At 45.0% G+C, this 18529-nt stretch overlaps 1 protein-coding gene across 2 annotated transcripts; it reads left to right on the forward strand.

The window, feature by feature from the left end:
* The first annotated feature begins 305 nt into the window (after window positions 1–305).
* UTS2B (urotensin 2B) lies at window positions 306–17835 on the forward strand. Of its 2 annotated transcripts, none has more exons than XM_027647476.1 (6): window positions 306–348; window positions 8655–8872; window positions 11102–11203; window positions 14160–14197; window positions 15392–15485; window positions 17215–17835. In XM_027647476.1, exons 2-6 carry the CDS (start codon window positions 8749–8751, stop codon window positions 17238–17240), a joined length of 384 nt encoding a protein of 127 aa, XP_027503277.1. In that variant the 5' UTR covers window positions 306–348; window positions 8655–8748; the 3' UTR covers window positions 17241–17835. The 2 variants fall into 2 exon arrangements, with proteins under 2 accessions (XP_027503277.1, XP_027503278.1); XM_027647477.1 differs by lacking the exon at window positions 306–348 and adding an exon at window positions 6872–6977.
* The last annotated feature ends 694 nt before the right edge of the window (window positions 17836–18529 follow it).

An 18529-nucleotide genomic window follows, 5' to 3' on the forward strand; every position in this document is an offset into this window, starting at 1 on the left:
TCAAGTGAGGATTATAGAAGATCCAAAAATGACCACAGCAGGACTGACGATGAGATAGAATCAAACAGAAACCAGGGAACAAGTTACTGATGTAATGCTAATACTGCAGCATCACATCTTGTGCTTCCAAAGGCCTTCTCAGTGTGGCTGATCTCAAATCACCCTCACAACTCTCAATTGTGTCTACAAGCTGCTGCTTCTAGGCAAAAAGCATGGAAGGTGTTTGTTCTGCTGGATTGACATCAGCTTTTCCTGTGCAAATTGTACAGCTTGACAAATGGTACATGTTGCTGTGGGTAGATGAATCTCAATAAAGCTGGGAAGACCATCTGCTTTCTTTTATTTAAGGTAATAAGACAATGACCCTTCAATCTTTTAGAAAAGCAGGTATTTATTCTCACAGGAGCTTCTGTTAGAAGGTAAGTCCATATCATTTCCCATGACAAATGCAGAATTTGAGCTGAAATGCACAGCACACATCCTTAACTCTTCTCTCATAAAGTAACTTCACTTAGAAGACAACTTTCAGGGCTCTAATCCAACCCCCTATTCAAAGCATGACTGGCTTCAAAACCTGATGAGGTTACTCAATGTCTTGCCCAGGTGAGTTTTGAAAATCTCCAAGGCTAGAGATCACACCACCTCTCATTGTAATTTTTCTCTTTGTATCGAGGTGGACTTGTCCTTGCTGCAGCCTGTGACCCTGGACCCTTGTCCTTGCACTGTGTGCTCTGTTTGGCTCTGTGCTTTCCAGCAACTATTCCCCATGACAGACCCCATATACCAGGCACACCATGATCTGTGAGGAGTGTGCTCCACCAGACAACTGCGGGCAGGGGCTCAGAGATGGCACTGCAGCTGGGACTGTGCCACCACACAAGTGTTAAACACCAGGGAACTCCAGGACTGGGCACTTTCCCTACCTGCATCCAGGCATCTGATCCTGCCCCCAAACTGGAGTAAACCCAGATTGTAATGCTGGTGCATGACAGCACACTTTCCCAGCTTTCACAGCACTGAAAACACTCCTGAGAGAATGTGCAAAGTAGAGGCTAGAACTGTTAAAAACAGACAAAAGCAACACAAGCTGGATTGGCCCTCAGAAAAGCCACAGTGAGCTTTGAGGAACATGGGCTGCCAGGCAGAGCTCTGGGACTAAGAGCAAGGAGTGCTGCTTTCTGCTGCTAAGCACTTTCTCCAGGCAGGGAGAGACAGTTTTGTTCTTGCTTCTTAAATAAACTGGGCACCTCTCCAAGTCTCCTGCTGTCATCTTAGGTCAACAGGATAACAACAACTGTGAAATAAATTAAGCCTCATCAAGATGTTCACTTTCAACAGAACAGTCTTTGTTAAAATTTCCTTAATGATGGCAAAGCTGACTTCCAACTGATGAGGCTGCTGTCGGAATAGACAGAGAGGATAATGATCGTGTGCATCCATTAATCCCAGGCGGGAACGTGTGCATCCATTAATGGTCAATGCAAAAGGATGGGAAAAAATGGTTCTAAGTGTCTCTTGTCATCGGGTGCCACAGAAGTCCATGTCCAAAACTCTGGATCAGCGGTGACTGACCTTCCTGGGGATATGGGCTTTTGTTTTTCTCTCCAAAATCAAATTCCTTGTATAAAACCCAGCACAAGACTCCATTCTATCTTCAGGAAACCTAAAGGATGCAAGCAAATTATTCTCCCTGGTGATAAATAAAAATCAAGGTTTGGGGGCTCAAATAGGAATTGCCCCCACCCTGGGCAGGGATGCTGCAGGGCCTCTCAGGGAGGGAGGCAGGTGATGTAGGGATGCAGGGGAAAAACAGACAGGGGAAAAAGAATAACACTTCAGACATTAACCTCCCTGCATTTCTAAGGTAAGACACTTCAAGAGAGGTTTGAAGTCCTGTGCCAGAAGGGATGGATGAGAGGAAGCAAACATTACAGCATTGGCAAAGAGCACCAAGAAGCAGGTGTGTAATTTCCATAGGTAGCTGAATGGTGCCTGTGGGAATCCAGGCTTTCTGAAGAACAAGGGGAGCAGAAACCTGCAAGGATTAAAGTATTATAAAGCTCACCAGGGTAGTGAATGGGGTGATTGCAAAGAATGAGCAAAGAGGAAACTCAGCTTGTGCTTACATGTAACATAACGAGGGGCACTAAAAAATCATAAGCCATGCCTTTACAGAGCAAGGGCTTTTGCTGACTGTCAAGTTGGAGAGTAAACCTCTGCAATCTGAAGTCAGGTATGCATTCCAAAAGTCTCCTTTAGAGAGAAGTAAGACTAAAAGTGGTACATTTGCTGCTTTTTTCTTCCTCATCCACATCCTTTCCTTGCTCTTATGTCAGAAGAACAGAACCCACCCGAATAATGTTAGTCACTTGTTGCTCCACAGGGAGCTGCCTGCAGGCCCATAAGAATCCTAACAAATGTGGCAGGTAGTGGTGAAGCACCGTGGCCATTCTCAGCTAGTCAGTCACTACCACCTGGATGAAACCACAACACACTGATTTTGTAAGAGGGAGTTTAATGGGGACTGAAGTCACTGTAGGTTTTGCCTAGCAGTGACTTTGCTATATTCCACTTGGAAAAATTTCTAGCTCTACCTAAACAAATCACCTCGTATGATTGCACCTGCCCATCCTTTTCTAGATTAAAAAGAAAAAAAAAGGAATAAAAAATTCCTGTGTTATCACTTGTTTCACCATTGTTTCCCAAGCTGTAGGGTGGTAAGCAGGCCAAAAGGTGAGGGATGGATATGTCCTACAGCCTCAGCTGGAGCCCTTGTTTCAAGTGATGATTTTGTATATGCAAGTCTGCACTCAAAGCAGTGGTGTTCGCTCAACAAAACATTCTTTTGCATGTGCAGAAGTCTCACAGTTTCTCAGCAGCTTGAGGTGCAAATAAAAATCTAGGTAAAAAGACAGGCTCTCCAAAAGGTAAGATTTGTGATTATCTGCACAAGTTTCACCAAAACACAACAGATCTGTGTATCCTCTAAGCCTCCCTGTAGTGATAGTTTTCCAGAAAAAATGGGCAACATTTCTCAATAAGCCAAAAAAACCAGATGGTAACTGAGAACAGGAAGAGTGAGAAAGGGGAACAACAGTGTGAAAGTTTGCACTAATAGCAGATAGATTTGACATCTACAACCTTAAAAGTGCCCCAACCAGCATTTTTAGCAGGCAATTACCCAGCCTTGTCTTTTTGGCCATGTTACTCAAAGTAATACATGCACAAGCTGCATTCATCATCCCAGATGAACTCAAGCCTTGCAGAAAGTGAGTCAGAACAGAGTGGGGTCGAGCTCAGGGTAAATCTGATGGTATAACCAGGTCATTCCAGATCACACCTCTTCAGGCCACTGTACTGGCATGGGGGTCAGGTTAGTCTTTCCACACCCACACCAATATTTACCATTCAGGAGCATCACTGGAAATGTGTTTGAGACCAGCAGGTCATGGCACATTTCAGAGCAGAAAAGGTTTCTACATTGCCTTCCTCTCCTCACCAGGAACCTCAGCCAAGTAACCCCACTCAGTAGGGACAGGATGCTGAATCTGGAGGAGGTGCTTTAGCTCAGGATTAAGAGGCAGAGATGAGAATGGTACCACAACTTCCTCTGCTCCCTACTTTTTCTCCACAGGCTGCCTCTTCCCACATCCAACGCCTTTATGTTCCTGAATTACTCTTTCAGTCCCTCTCTCCAGGAAGATATTTTGGAATTGACTTGCTCTCTGAGAAGTTGGATGGTTTCCTGACAGACCTCAATGTGGGTTTGAAAGCCAGACAAGGCAGCCCAGCTACACTTCTTATCCTCCACTGCCTTAACCTTGAGGAACTGGTTCTCTGTGGTACAATGCCCATCCGATGGGAGCTGGTGATGCTTCCCTTTTTGTGGCCCTTGTTTACCTGAAGTGAGGTGGCAGCTTGAGCTGCTCTACACTCTGCCTTGGACCTTTCTCTTCTCTTTCTCTAAGCAAAGACACATTAAACCACAGCATATAATTTTATGCCAGTAATAGGCCAAGCAGCAGCTGAGTCCCAAAGACAAGCACGTAGAAGGGGGAACAAATCGTATGAGTCAGACTAAAAGCTTCATAAATATTGACTGGTTTTAACAGTCCCCTAAGGAACAGAGAATCTCATTTTATAACAATATCTCCCTCCCTGTTATGCAGTCCCTCCTTTCAGGGATCTGTGAGGGGGGCTACTCTCCTGGCTTATGAGCACAATATTTTAATTCCTTTCTGCAGTCAAGTTGCCCTTTCAGGGACTTCGCACCCCACATCAGCAGAGTATCTGAGTACCTTCCAGTGGTGCTTTAAATAACAGAGTAGAGTGGGCTTTGTTCTCTGAAGTTTGCCCCAGGGTAGAGGTGACTCAGGCAGAGGAGAAATCAGACATTAAATATGTAAGGGATGAAAGCTGAAGAGGACAGGCATTTCAATACCTTCTTCTCTGGTTCCTACCAGGTGAAGCACAATTGGAGGGTCAGAGGAGCAATAGATGCAATAGAAATATAGTAGAAGAGGCAAATGGGGAGAAGTCTACAATGGTGATACAAGCAAGGAAGGCAGACATTATGAAAGAGAGAAAGGACTTGGCTACAGAAGATGGAAACAGCTTGTTGCATATGTAGATAGAGGTGATAGAGGCATGTGGTGGGACAGGAGGGTACACAAAGTCACTACCCAGGACGGGGAGCAAGATGACTCCTGCCTTTCTGACTCTGTGTAGGAAGATCACTTCACCCCTGCTGTGCATGCAGCTCCCTTTTCTTGCCAGCTAAAAAGCTCGCCAACTTCTTGCTGATTTGATGGCACTTGCAAGCCCCCATTCCGTCTTTCCCTCTACAGGGCATGTCCACTCCCCATTTCCAAATCTCTTTCTAGTTCCCCACCCTCATCTTATTATTAGGAACATTCTAGGCAAGAAAACAGGGATGCATGAAATCTCCCCATATGTACCACACAGTATGAAACCCTGTCTCTACCACCTGAGACTAGTTACAACCAAGTCCCATCTTCGGTGCAAAGGTTGAGTAACAGTTCATACGTGCTTTCTCCTAATTTTAAGTAAAGACATTTCCCTGACAGGCCCTCCCTCAGCAGGTTGTTTGCTTTGGGACAAAACAAGCTATGGTTAAGCGGAGACCATAAGACAACGGCAAAGCCTGTGGATGCTGATGAGGCTCACCTGGAATACATGATGGATGTAGTGTTTTTATGTGCCCTCAGGAGGCTCTGAAAAAGAAAAGAATATTCTCTCTCTCTCTCCAAACCCCAAATGCACAGCATACAAAGTGGTCTGGAAACCTGCCACTCCAAGCTGGCTCTGCAAAATAGCCTTTTTATGTTCTGTTTTCAGCAGCTCAACACTGCCTCCTACATCTTACAAGTCACTCAAAACCCACACTGAATTCCACCTGTCTGAGGCTTGCTCTGAAACAGTGGGTTTAAACTCAGATTAGGTTAATTGGGGACTGCATCTCTTCTAGAGACAGCCATAGTTTCATTAGAGCTAGTGGCAAAGCTCAGAGTAACTTCAGAAAAACTGGGATTTTATGTAACATACCTGAAAGCCTTCATCGCTCCAAGATCCACACGGCAGAGGAGTCTGTACACAGAGGGAAGTTGAACATTTCGAGGAAGATGATGTCAGAGGGCCAGCTGTTCCCTAGGGAACAGGGAGCCAAGTGTGCTGACAGCAGGACAGGGACCCATCCCAAAAGGGGCAAGCAGGGCGGGATCAGAGACTGCAGCCAGGGGTCAGGGAAGCCCAAGGTGATGAGCCAGATCCTGGGTCAAGATGGAAGTCAATACACTGGCCAGCATCAGGCCTGATGACAACAGTCAGGGACAAACACAGCTGACTGAACACCAGACAGTCCACAGAGATGGGACATATCTGAGGTCCAGTAGGGAAGTCAACTTGCAGGTCTGGGTCCAGATCAGCAGGGACCGTGTACAGGCAAAGACAGCTGAGCCCCAGGCCAGCATTTCTCCAGCACAGCTCAGGGAAAAACAAAGTGGACCAGGGCTGAGCTTAAATGGGCCTCCTGAGCTGATGGGCAGAGAGGGTGGTGAGGCCCCAGCTGAGGATGCTCAGGAATATAACACCCTCTGGGCCCAGACACACCTATTCATCTCTCTCATGCTCAGAGCTGGTGCAGCTGAATTTGGTGGCCTCTGCTTGGGCCAAGGTTTCTCCATTCCTACCATCTGAACTGGTTGGCTTTGTCTGCATAGCTCTGTTGAAAGAGAAACTTCTACATGAAGAGGCTAAAACAGACTAGGACCTTGGGAGGTAGAGGCGGAGCTCACATCTTCATGTTCTCATTGTCCTTGAACTCCAGACAAAAGTACTCAGTGGAGCATATAGAAGACATTATCACTGAGTGAAGTAATAGGAAGAATATGGAGACTATGTTGTTTTCCTGTTGAGAATAAAATACATATGAACAAAACGTAATAGTATTTCCAGAACCTGGACAAATGCGCAGCAGAATTTTCCAGGTAGAAATCTTAGAGAAGCCCAACGCTGCAAATCAACCGTCTCATAACTTCAAAAAATTCAAAAATTCCACCAATGCTTGGCAGCAGCTGCCAGACGTCTGTCCACCAACCCATCGGATGAGAGCATCCACTCCTCACAGCATCCAGTAATCTTCCTTCTCATGTGTTAATGTAGCATGGCAGTTCCTCACCTTCACCAGAGCCTTCATTTGAAAGCTCTGGCACACTCTATACATGAGTTGCTTTTGGGGCTGAACATTGCAATGATCCAGAACTGAAGTTTCTCTGCAGCAAAAGAGGAAATCCCAGGAATAACTCATCTTCCTGAAAGAGCCTGCCAATAGCCCATGAGATCTTATAGCCAAGGGTAGGAAAAAACAGTTAGAGATCTGTGGATTCTGCATGAACTGGAAAAACCCACTGTCTGTATCAAGGCAAAGTCGATTTCACAGCACATCTCTAGACAAGCTGGTGAGGACCTGGAAAACTGCTTATTGCCAAGTTCAAACAGACCTGACCTTCCCTTAAGAATTTAGTTTTGGGTCACAGCTACTATTGTCCACACTGGACTCCTGTGCAAGGTGGTGCTCATTAAGTTACGGCCTCTGCTTCGTGGGGGCTACTTAACTCTGACCACTTTGAAACGGCAGCTTAGGGAGACAGAGGTGACTGGAAAAGTGCTCTTAGTGGGACATAGGTGTCCTTGAGTCCAAACAGAACTTTGTGAAGAAGGGAAGTACTTCAGCTAGCTGATCACTGTCTCACACAAGTCTGAGGGAAAATACGAGTTTGGTTTATTTGTACATATTATATCTGCAGGGAAAATTTTGGAATATTTTCTCAGTAGAGAAGTATTCATTAATAGAAGCATCACATTCATTTGTCTTGCAAAAAATCTAAGCCTCTCCCCCTATATTTTTATTGATAATATATCAGATAATAAAATACTACAAGAGTTATTAAAAGGCTAGTCATTCAATACCTATTCAAGGCACAGAGCAAGTTGTAGGGAGAGCAGGGGACCAGAAGCCAAAAGCCCAAACATGGAAATGATACTAAGATGAAGTGCAGGTATCATAAGATGAAGCTATGTTGGGTAATCTGGCATGATGTAGTGTCAAAAAAGCACACACAGTGACTCACTAGGAGTGTATGTACAAGTCAGAGCTTGGCCTGATCCTCTCCCCCATCCCACCACGGGGGGAGTGAGCCGGGAGCTCTGTTGTGCTTAGTTGCTGGCTGGGGTTAAACCATGGCAAGTACAGATGATTCAGTTCTGCATGAAAAGCAGAAGTGAAGAACAAAATTTAGTAGTTACTATTACAACATTTTCTTGGTAAGGTGGTTATAGAAAAGTAGTAGCAGATCCCTGATCAATAGTGATGGATAAGCAACAAACAGAAGTCAAACTAAAATGTAGTCATGACCTGAGAAGACTTGGAATACGTACAATGTGCCTCTATACTTTGTTCTAAAATTATAAAATAAGGCTGTGTAGCCAGAACCAGCATCTGACCTTCCACTTCTTTTTTTTTCCCTCAAGAAAAAACTGAAGACACTTGCCCATCCTTGACGTATTCCATATCACTGCCAAATCTGTACTCCCCCACTCAAAATAATCCCAAAATAGGGTGTGATGCCTTTCCCGTTGACAAAGCCATAAGTCACAGTGAGCAAGACACACTCTACATCCTCCAATCAGTTAAATGAAAAAAGCTCTACCCCTCTGTTTCCCACCACTTCAGCACTCATTATATCTCACATTAATTAATATAGGAGCTAGGAAGTGAGATGATAAATTACAAAACCCCATTAGCCTGATTCTATCCAAACTGGGAAAATACGGCAACTTGTACATTAGACAAATCTTCCTTGCTAACGTGGGAGTCCTCATGTCTGAACTCCATTAAAGCAGCAGCCCTGAAAAAATATTTTTAATGTACGTATGTATGGAATGTATATCAACGTGCGTGAACAGTGCACGCCTGTGGGAACATCAGAATTCATTAGATCAGTCTGATATGAGATATATTGAACAGGTTCCATCTGACATATGTTACTGGGTTGTTCTGTCCACTCCCAAAGGAGTGAATCATATTGACAGGTTGAATTATATCTCAAGAGATATTTTTCTCCCCTCCTCCAAAGGCCATTTGCAATCACGGCACATCCACTGCCTCTTAAAAGTGAGCTCATCTGGCGCTGGGTTTCATTGAAGTCCTCCACTGTGCCTGAAGGAAGAATGCTTCTGGGCAGCGGGAACATGGAGAAGATGTGGTCTGTCCAGCTGTGTCTTGGAGTGCTAACCATCCTGACCATGACTGTGTGTGTCCCATCCACACATGGAGAACCTTTTTTACTACAAGGTAAGCTGGAATACAGGCTACGTGACACAGGTAGGTGGTTATGCTTTTGCTTTGCTGCTTGCCATGGCCAATGCAACACTTGCTTATCTGGGAAAGGAAACAAAATGAACCTCGGGCTACACTAAACAATCAATTAACATGGGTGCTACCGAGAGACTTGTTCATATCAGCATGAGCTAAAGCTGTTCCTCTAATCTGCAGCTGGTTGCATGACACATTCTGCTAATGAGTGAAAATATCAGATCTGGTGAAATCTGGTAAGGGTAGCTCTTTCTCTCTCATAAGAAAATCTCGAAAGAAAAACATTAAAATATCAGAGAGTAGCAATTCCAGTATGTACCATATGAGATTTGACAGCTCATAAATGTCAGTAGTAGAGTGCTGCTGAACTTTTTTTTTCTTCACAGAACTTCTTTTTATATGTTCTTCTCTCATAATTTAAATTAGTCTTAGCTTGAACTTATACTGCAAGGAAATGTCAATCATTAATGTTCTTTCTTAAAGAGACTTGGCAGTGGAAAAAAGAATGAGCAGCTAAATATAACCTTGAAAATAACGTTGCTTTTCAAATGTTTTTTCATCTTATATCACCTATTTATTTTTGTAATGACAACCAAAATATTCCCAAGGCCAAGCTATCTAAATATTGCTTGTGTTTATCTTGTACTAGAGTGTTTATAGGGTGTTTTTTTTCCTGTAGCAAATCCCCTGAGCAAGTAAAAGTAGGTATTTTAAAATTATAACTGTCTTTCAGACTTAGGAATGAGGTTTATAGCACTCCATGTTAATTGCAAGTTTTACACAGCATGTAGCTTTTCTCACTCCCTTGGGTTTATTTCCAGAGATCACAATCAGGACCAGAGGCTTCAGCTGCAGCATGAGGCAGGGTTGAGTCCGGCCAAATACTTGGAGCATTGCTTTGTCCAGCATCCCTCTGCTTCTGCAGATTTATGTGACTTTAGCTAACAGAGCTGATTCCCATATACTCTTGAGCATCCTTCAGGCTCACCTGGTGTAATATTTTGCCTCATGTTTATCAAAAATACTTGCATTCATACCCTCAGAGCTCTGTAGGGCTGATGGCTATTTGAGACTGTTTTCTCCTTTCTTACCTCCCTAAAGACATTGAGATGAAGTCCTAAAGATCCTGGAAGGAGAGAAAATAAGCCTTTCTGTATAATTTCTTAGTATTTTCCATGGATTCTGCAGGCATCTTCTAGGGCTTTGTAGGGTCTGGGTGTGGAGCAGTGGTGTTCAGACCAAAGATTTTTTGGAATGGCCACTCTACATATAAAGTCTGGCTCTTATTCTGTCATTATCAAAAATGAGTGCAACATTCTAGTCTTATAAGACTCTGGAAATCTGTTGAGCAGAGCTGAGCTGAGAGGGTCTCTTCAGGGCACTGATTAGTCCCATCCTGTGTCTGTTGGTTTCTGCCAAACCCTTGACCTTCACAACCATTCATTTGAGGGCATAGCCACAACCACTAAAGTAAAACCACTGAGAAAGCTCCCTAAAGGGGCCTCCTACAGAGGTCCAAATTGCTTTAGAACAGCAGCTTGGGGAAGTTTTTCCTGGAAAACAGAAAAATTCTGCTTGGTCTTGCTTTAAGCTCCTCCACACTTGGTTCAGGAAGAATCCTGCAGTACTGTTGGCAGTCAGAGAGAGCAGCCCCCAGCCTGAGTGAGCGCAAGAATGGGCTGTGGGGCTTCAGAGCATTTCAGCTGTGGTACCCACACATCAGCCTCCTGAGGAGTGAGTTCCTACCTCTATCGACCCTGGGAAGGTGCATGGTGTGAGTAGGGGTAACACCTGCAGTTTTGAGAAGAGAGGATCCTGTGGGTTGTTTGTCTGGCTTTGCAGAGGCATCCGCTACACCGACCTTCCAGAAGAGGTTGGGACTGTCCAAATGAAGGTGATGTCTCCAGCTCTCTGCAGCCAGCCATGCTGATGAGGCTGCAGAGAAACTGGCCAGCAGCCCGGGGCTGGCAGGGAGGGCTCCCCATCCCACACCCTTTCACTGCGCAGCCCTCACTGCCTGGACATTTTATTCTGTGCTCACACACCTTCCTTTTCCCCCGAGCTCCTTCTATCCTCATGAGTGCTGACAGGAGACATTTTCCTTCTACTTCTTAACCTTGTTAATGTGATTAAGAGATTAATTGAGTCAATTGATTAATTGATTCTTAATTTGATGAGATTGAGAAAGATGTGTTTTATGTCCTGCAGAGAACCGAGTGCTTCCAGAGAGAGAAGACACAAATCACGAGGACACACTGCTGAATCTGCTTCTTAATAAGAAATTCGCATGGCGGAGACCAGAAAATGTTGGTAAGCAAAGGGGATGGGAGATCTCCACTTTTTGAATCTGTGTGTGTATGAATGCAAGGAACCTGATTCTCAGGTTCCTCAGAAATACCAGCTGCTCAGAAAGCAGAAGTACCCGGTATGGTGCCCACATGTGATTAATGTCAGATGTTCTCTGTCATGGGGCTCCTGGACCTGCTTTTGCAATGCTAAAAAGCATGTACCCTAGATCCTCAGACACTCAGCATTGGGCTGGGCAAGGGAGCATGTGTGCGTACATAAGTAATAACAAGAAGAGATTCTGCTGAGTCCCTGTGCACCTGATATCCTCGAGACATTGTGTTCAATGCCTGGGCTACAGGCCAGCTTTGGGAGTCACCTCTCCACCCACACCCCACACAGCCCCATGGGCTTTTGAGAGACAGCTCCACATCTTGCTGAAACCAGCAGCATCTTGTGAGCACATGGGGCAGGGGGGTGGCACCAAAATTTTGCAGAGATTGTGCAGGTGAGATCCCTTGGGGTCAGGTGTAGGCTGGAACAAGGGCAGTGGGAGCTCCTGCCTGGGCCTAAGCCCCTGCTTACTGCTGGAGGCAGTTGAGACAATGGGCTTTTCCCACACAGTTGAGACACCAAAGACAGGCCATGGGGAAGTTTTCCTGTTTGTGCTCTGTGAACAGACACCAAATTTAAAGCCACCATGTGGCTAAACTCAAACCTACTGAAGAGAGACTTGGGCTTTCCCTGACATTGGGCACCAAATGCATTACAGGGGTCAGCTATTCCCACGGCCACTGCACCCAGGGGAGGGTTGGAGCTGTACGTGGTGGTCTCAGAGCAGGAAGCTGCCCTTCCCTATGAAAACAACTGAGAGCAGGGCCCAGCAAAAATTTTGTTATGAAAATCCATTAATCAAATTCACTCAGTGCTCTTCCCCAGATGTTTGTTAATGCAGCAAGGCAGTGGTTAAACAAACCTGGGACAAATAAATAAACACAAATAAATCAAGTCCTTATACTAACAAAGGCATCTTCTTGCAAAGAGGATGCATTCAAGAAATAACATTTTTATGATAGGTTTATGGATTATTGCACTTATTACTCCTGGAGGAAAGGCTGCATTTTATGCCAGACAATTGAATATAATGAATCTCTGAGCAGAGCAGAGACAGAGGATTTACAGCAGGCAGTTTCTCAAGGCTTCATCCATAAATTAACTTCCTTTTCCCTGCCTGAGAAAATCTGTTCCAAATTTCGACCGCTGTTCATTTTCTATTCATAGCAGTCATTGGCCAAAGTTACAGTTCGCAGAAAGTCAAGACAAAATTTTACCTCTTTCAGAGTTTCAAGTGCCTATTTTGGCACTTGAAACTCTGAAAGAGGTAAAAATGTCTATAATAATAATAACAACAACACCTCTTAAGTGGCACTTTTGACTTATAGATATGCCAGGATCTGTCTCTCCACCTTACGGATACGTAAAGACATAGTTAGGAGGAATATGACCGAGGTCATTACTGACAGTGTCAGGAACAGAGCCCACACCCCCTGACTCTCATCCCCATCACATCTCTCAAACTGAGCCCTGATGTAATGGATTTGCTTAGGAACTGTTGCTTTTACTTGCAGTTAAATATCTATCAGAAAATATTCTGGATTTTTCAACAGAATGGTTTCCTTTCTGAAGGAAAAACCGAAAAAGCAGTCAACACTTTCTTGGAACCCTCCTGCTCAGTTTCAAACATTAAAAAACAAAACAAAACAAAACAAAAAAAACAAGTCTGGCAATGCGTCTGTGAGTTGAAGTCTTATCTGAAATCTGAAATCAAGGGGAATTATGTCCTAAATCTCCTTGACAATCCAGACCAATGCCTGGTGCCACATTAGGAACAGACAAAAGAGGCAGTTTCAGGGCTGTTTTTTGGCTTGCTTGCAGGGCCTAGCAGAGATATTCTTTAGCTCTTTCCTGGCTCTTCTGCTTATTTTAGTGTGTTTTTCCCAAATGCACTAAATTAGCGCTTAAAACCAGCTGATCATTTTGTGTTCCCCTCTCAGGAGGACTACTGCAGCCAGTCACTCAGCTTTAACTGAGCTCATGTATCTTATTAAAAAATTAAGTGGTTTTGACATCAGTTTGAGTCTGGAATAAGGTACCTCAGTCCTCAAGAGTAGTGAGACTGAAACCCCCTATTCCTGCAGCTTTCTCTATCGTTAGTCCAGGCCATTCCAAATTCAGCTGGAGGGTTTAAATCCTGTTTCCAGGAACCTAATTCTCTCCTCCTTCTGAACAGGATGTCTCAGGGCAGTTTGTTCATCCACCTGCATAGTTTTTTGACAGTAGTACAGTACTGATTAGCTTTGAGATCTCTAAGTCTGATCTATGAAGCTGGCCCCCAGGTCCTTGTGCTCCCCCAGTATTTAGAGGTGTGGAATCTGTGCCCTCACTGCTGTGTGACTTTTCCTGTTGCTCCACTCTGCTAGCCCAGATCTTTTCTGACTTATAAAGCAGTAAGTTCTGTTAGGCTAACTTTGTGTGTTCTGACTTCTGCCTGCATAGGTGATGTAAGCATAAACAAGTCCTAAAGGAAGCAATGAAATTTCATATAAAGGCCAGTGGCAGAAAAGCCTGAATTAGAGATTTGCTGTTAGCAGGATAAAATTTAAAAAGCAGCAAAGAGGTTCACCTGAGTTGGTGTCACACAGTAAGTGACCTCATTGGGCCAATTCCCCTATGGCTTGGTGAACAGCAAAGAAGCCTCCCTCATAATGGAGAATTAGGATAAAGTCCAATAGGATTCAGCAGAGAAGACCTACTTTTCTGTCAGTTTCTGCTGTCATTCATTTGGAGATCACTAGTAGGAATTAAATGATAACTAGGTCTTTTCTTGTTAACCCCTGGAGAGGACAAATGAGGAAATGGTTTTTAATTTGAGCTTCAGGAAGCAATGCAGATACTGACATTACTCTCTCCCTTCTTGCAGACTGGGAGTTGGCAAAGAAATTTGAAGAGCTTGAACAGGTGAGAAAAGCAAATGCATAGACACGTAGATGCATACATGTATGAATAGTTAAACGATTGTTTAAGCTGTCTTTATGCCATATTCTTCCATCTTTGCATCCTGCTGCCCTTCATCCTGATGATATGATGTAAGTATGTATTGCACAAAGAGAAAAGGAGAACCTGGGCTATAAAAGCAGAACCTGGGCTAAACAGCTGCACAAGCTGGAAAAGGTGGAAAGAGAGCATGGCTATGGATGAGTGCAATAAGAGCTGAGGCAGCTCCTGCCTCTGTCACCAGTGAAAGGCCAGTGAAGGCCAAGCCAGGAAAAAATTAAGCACCAGTGGAAATCTCCATGGAAGAAAAACAAGTGGGAAGAGGAAGTTATGCTTCCTTCCTAGGCATTGTATCAGCTGGCTGCAGTAGATAACGAGTTGAAGTTGGAGCAATAGCCACTGCCCACCTAAACCAGAATTTTTTTCTGGACTCTTTGCTAGTAAAGGTGGCCGTACCCAAGGTCAGGACCCTGCTGGGCTGATCAAAGTGCACACACACACAGAGTATCCCCTATCTACACACAGTGCCCAGGAATAGGGAAAGGTCTGCAGCAACCTTGACACAGCTGCCACTCCCCAAACCCCATGTGTAGTGGAAGTGCTTTTTCTCCCCTTCTCAGATCAGCTGTTTGCATGGATCCTAGAGGTTGTGCTAGGTTCCACATGGCACTTTTCGCTTCAGACTGAAAAATCACAGTGCATCATGCCAGAGGGGAGGCTACCAGATTCTATCCTAGCCCCTCACTCCAGTGCTGAGGGATGTTAAACTCTGACTTTCTGGGGGCAACTCTGCCAGAGCAGAAGGCAGGGTGGTGGCTGTAGAAGTTCACAATCCGCTAGAAAATAGTAGCCATGGATGAAGAACAAATATGGTAGACTACTCACATTATAACCGGGGAAAGTTAGCAAGAACTGTGAGGGAGAGAAGGGAGGGACAACCCAGAGCAATGGAAGAGCAATGCTCTCTAATGCAGTGGCTGGATGCCTGGAGACCTGCCTCAGCCCTGTCTTGACTCTTAATCCAATATCCTACACAGCCTCCTCTCCACAGGGGTTACAGCCAGTCTACATGTACCTCCTTTGCCCTGCACTTGCCAGCACTCTGTGGAGCTCTTCATAATGGGGCCTTTGTTTACTGCTGTGTTTCTGTTTAAACAGCTGGAGAAGTTGAAAGATCAGCTCTCAACTGAGGAAGGGTCAGAGGTGGCCTATGCCTTGGAAAGTCTCTCAGCATCCCAGCCCAAAAAACGCGGTAGGTTTTGCATTAGAGCCTTCAGCCATCCTGTCCACTCTCATCTCTAGGGCTTCCTTTCTGCAGAAAAGGCAGTGACAGTAAACATGCCCCAAATATGCTGAAAAACATCTGGTTGGCAGCTTATCCAGCAGTCCTGGCCCTCTCTTGTTAATGGCTGGCTGGTTTAGCAGCTGGTGAGAAGGACTGTGTACCCAACCCTGTCTGCTGTCGAGGCAGATACAACTGGGTCTGCACACCAGGCCCTCATGGAGGCAGTCAGTGTCACATCCCACTTTTCACAGAGGAACATGGGGTTATGTGAGCAAAGAGTGCCTGCCCTGGAGGGGGTGAGTTCTGAGTGAACACGTCCTCACAGTGCACCCGTCGCTTTGCTCTGGGCACAAAGCTGGTGCTGAAGGCATAGTGAGACATGTGGACTGCACGCGTTCCCCTCTGCCAAGGTCAATGCCTCCCTACAGAGAAAAAAGGAACACTTGTTTCTGCTGCTGAAAACCAGCTAGAAAGATGTGGAAATCAACTAAGAATGCAGGGAACTAAGATCTGGTAGGTCTCCCAGTTGGTCTCCAAGCCCTGTCCAGTCCGTAACCAGTGGCTCAGCAGCCTGTTGTACCAGTGCTCCTGCGAGGCTGCCCCTGACAAGCACAGGGACAATGCTGTTCACAGTGGCTTTCTGTGGATTCCTCCACAAAGCAGCAGCTGTGAACCAGAAGTCACTGATGACAGATCTGGCCTAAAAACAAAAGAGCTAGTTCTGCCCTTAGCCCACATGCTTTGTGCATGTGGAAGCTGACAACCTGCCAGACAGCCAAGAGAAAATTCCTTTGTGCAAGGCTTGCTTAAGTGCTTATGTGATCCTTAGGCAATATGCAATTTACAAGCAACCCTGGAGGCTGTCATTAATTTGGCTAATGTAATTCATGCCCTCACCAGTCCTGGAAGTTTTAAAGATAGATAAAAGTACTTCCCCTCGCCAGGTTTAAATCAGATTCTGACAGAAATTAAAACAGAGAATCTTTGTCTTCATCTAAACTCCTTCCAGTCTGGGAGGAGCTCGTGTCTCAGCATGAGCACTGCTGATTCAGGAGAAGCTTCCTTCCAAGATCCTGCTTTCAAAAACCAGGTAGAAATCTCTTCTCATACTTGATAATAGGAGACCCACATGTGATTCATGGATTCATGCTGGTGATACAGCTATTTTTTCCAACACCAAAATATGCATCCTTCCTTAATCTAGTCTTCTTAGAAGATCCCACAGAGATCAGTGTTGTTTGGAGATGGTTAGTAGCAGAGTGGTAGTGACTGGGTTTTAAAAAAAAATAAGTAAGGATCAGATACAGTCTCTCCAAGTCAGTATCCTGCTCCTCCAGTCAGCCACAGGTGAAAACCCCCAACACATACCTCTGAGGCAGAAAAACTGTTGGCCAGTAGATAAGAAATAAAAAGCTTGTTCCTGACATTGCTGAAGTAGAGCAGAAGGAACCCTTATAAATCGAGCAGTATGGAAACAACATTTAGATCCCCTGTTTACACCATGAGCAGCTAAAGAAAACACCTTCTAAAACTGTTATATGAAGTCAAAGCTGATAATTGAGGTGTGCCCAGAAACCACACTGCTGCCTTCACACTTCAGTTCTCTCAAGATGTGTCTTTTGAAACCCTTTTCCAGAGTGGGAAGCTGGAAAAAGTCCCTTGGATGCTAACATCCTTCTCTTGCATCCCTTTCCAGCCTGCTTTTGGAAATACTGCATCTGAAGGCTCGTCAGGACTGGAGGATGAAGATGAGCCCTTCCCCAAACTACCTTGCTGGGTATTAATGTGTTAAGAATTTGTTCTGTTCTCTCATCGTGCTGCAAATTTGGATGCCATCCTCCATGACCACACCACAGCCAAGTCTAACAGGGACTGTGACAGGAGCTAGTAGCCCACTGCCACTCTCTGCTGTTCCTTCCTTCCAGGTTTACCCTACCATGGTCTTCTACTTGGAAGATGCTTCCCAACTTTCTGTGCTGTCCTGTGTGTGCCATTCAGGCTATTGACACTGTACACTCTCCCCCTTCCCACCAGGTCCCCTGAGGCACCAAACACTAACTCAGCTTCCCTGGGCTCGGGCCTCTGCCCACACCTGCAGATGTTGCTCACAGTGGTGTCTGGTTTTTCTGTTGCCTCCTACAAACAGGTCTGTGATGACCTAATGGCTGCTGTTGGGACAGGAAGGCAGGATGGGTGTGATGTGAAGTGTCAGGGCTCAGGCTGCCTGCCTCAGCTTGCTGAGCCAGAGCTGCTCCTCACCATGTCCTGTCACTGTGCACAGGGGAGGGCAAGCACAGAAATCTGGATCTGTTGGATATCATTCCAATAAAGATTTTCTGTTGCACAGAAGCATGTGGTGTTTGCTTTCTCAGCCCTTGCAGAGGCCCAAGGGGCAGCACATTTCCCTTGATTTAGGCTCTTGTTACCTTAATGGTTCATGTGAAGTTTACAATGGAAATAAGGCTCCCATTAAACATCTAGAGTTTTAATATGCCTGAGAGACAGACCCTTCCTTTTGATCAAGATCAGGAATGAGAGCTGGGTCTTCCTCACAGATGTGTGGGATGTTGTGCTCATAGCACCAGAGCAGAACCACTGGTTTCTACCTACTCACCCCAAAGAGATGTTTTCAGCAGAAATTTTTGGCTCATCTGGCTGGTCAGTGCAGGGACTAGCAAAAGGAAGAGATCACAATCCATCAGTGATTCCTACATATATAAATCTTAAGTCACAGTATCCACATTTATTTGCAAAAACAAAGGACCTTGTTCCCGAAGGTGTAAATTCAGAATAAATCCTTTATGTTAACTTTGAGGTTTGCAACAGTATAAATGAGAGCAGGATCTGATAGCCACTGTGAATATGTGGAATGATTTTGACTAGCATTGAACTTTCTCTCCAGCTCTTTTGAGCCATGTGATTTAACTGCAGCTTGCATACTACACAGTCTTCAAAATGTTACCTCTCCCAAAGCTGTAATTACCATCCTACACTCGTTGCCTTGGGCTCTG

The sequence above is a fragment of the Corapipo altera genome, unplaced genomic scaffold, assembly GCF_003945725.1.
Source record: "Corapipo altera isolate COAL_440 unplaced genomic scaffold, ASM394572v1 113, whole genome shotgun sequence".
Classification (NCBI taxonomy): domain Eukaryota; kingdom Metazoa; phylum Chordata; class Aves; order Passeriformes; family Pipridae; genus Corapipo; species Corapipo altera.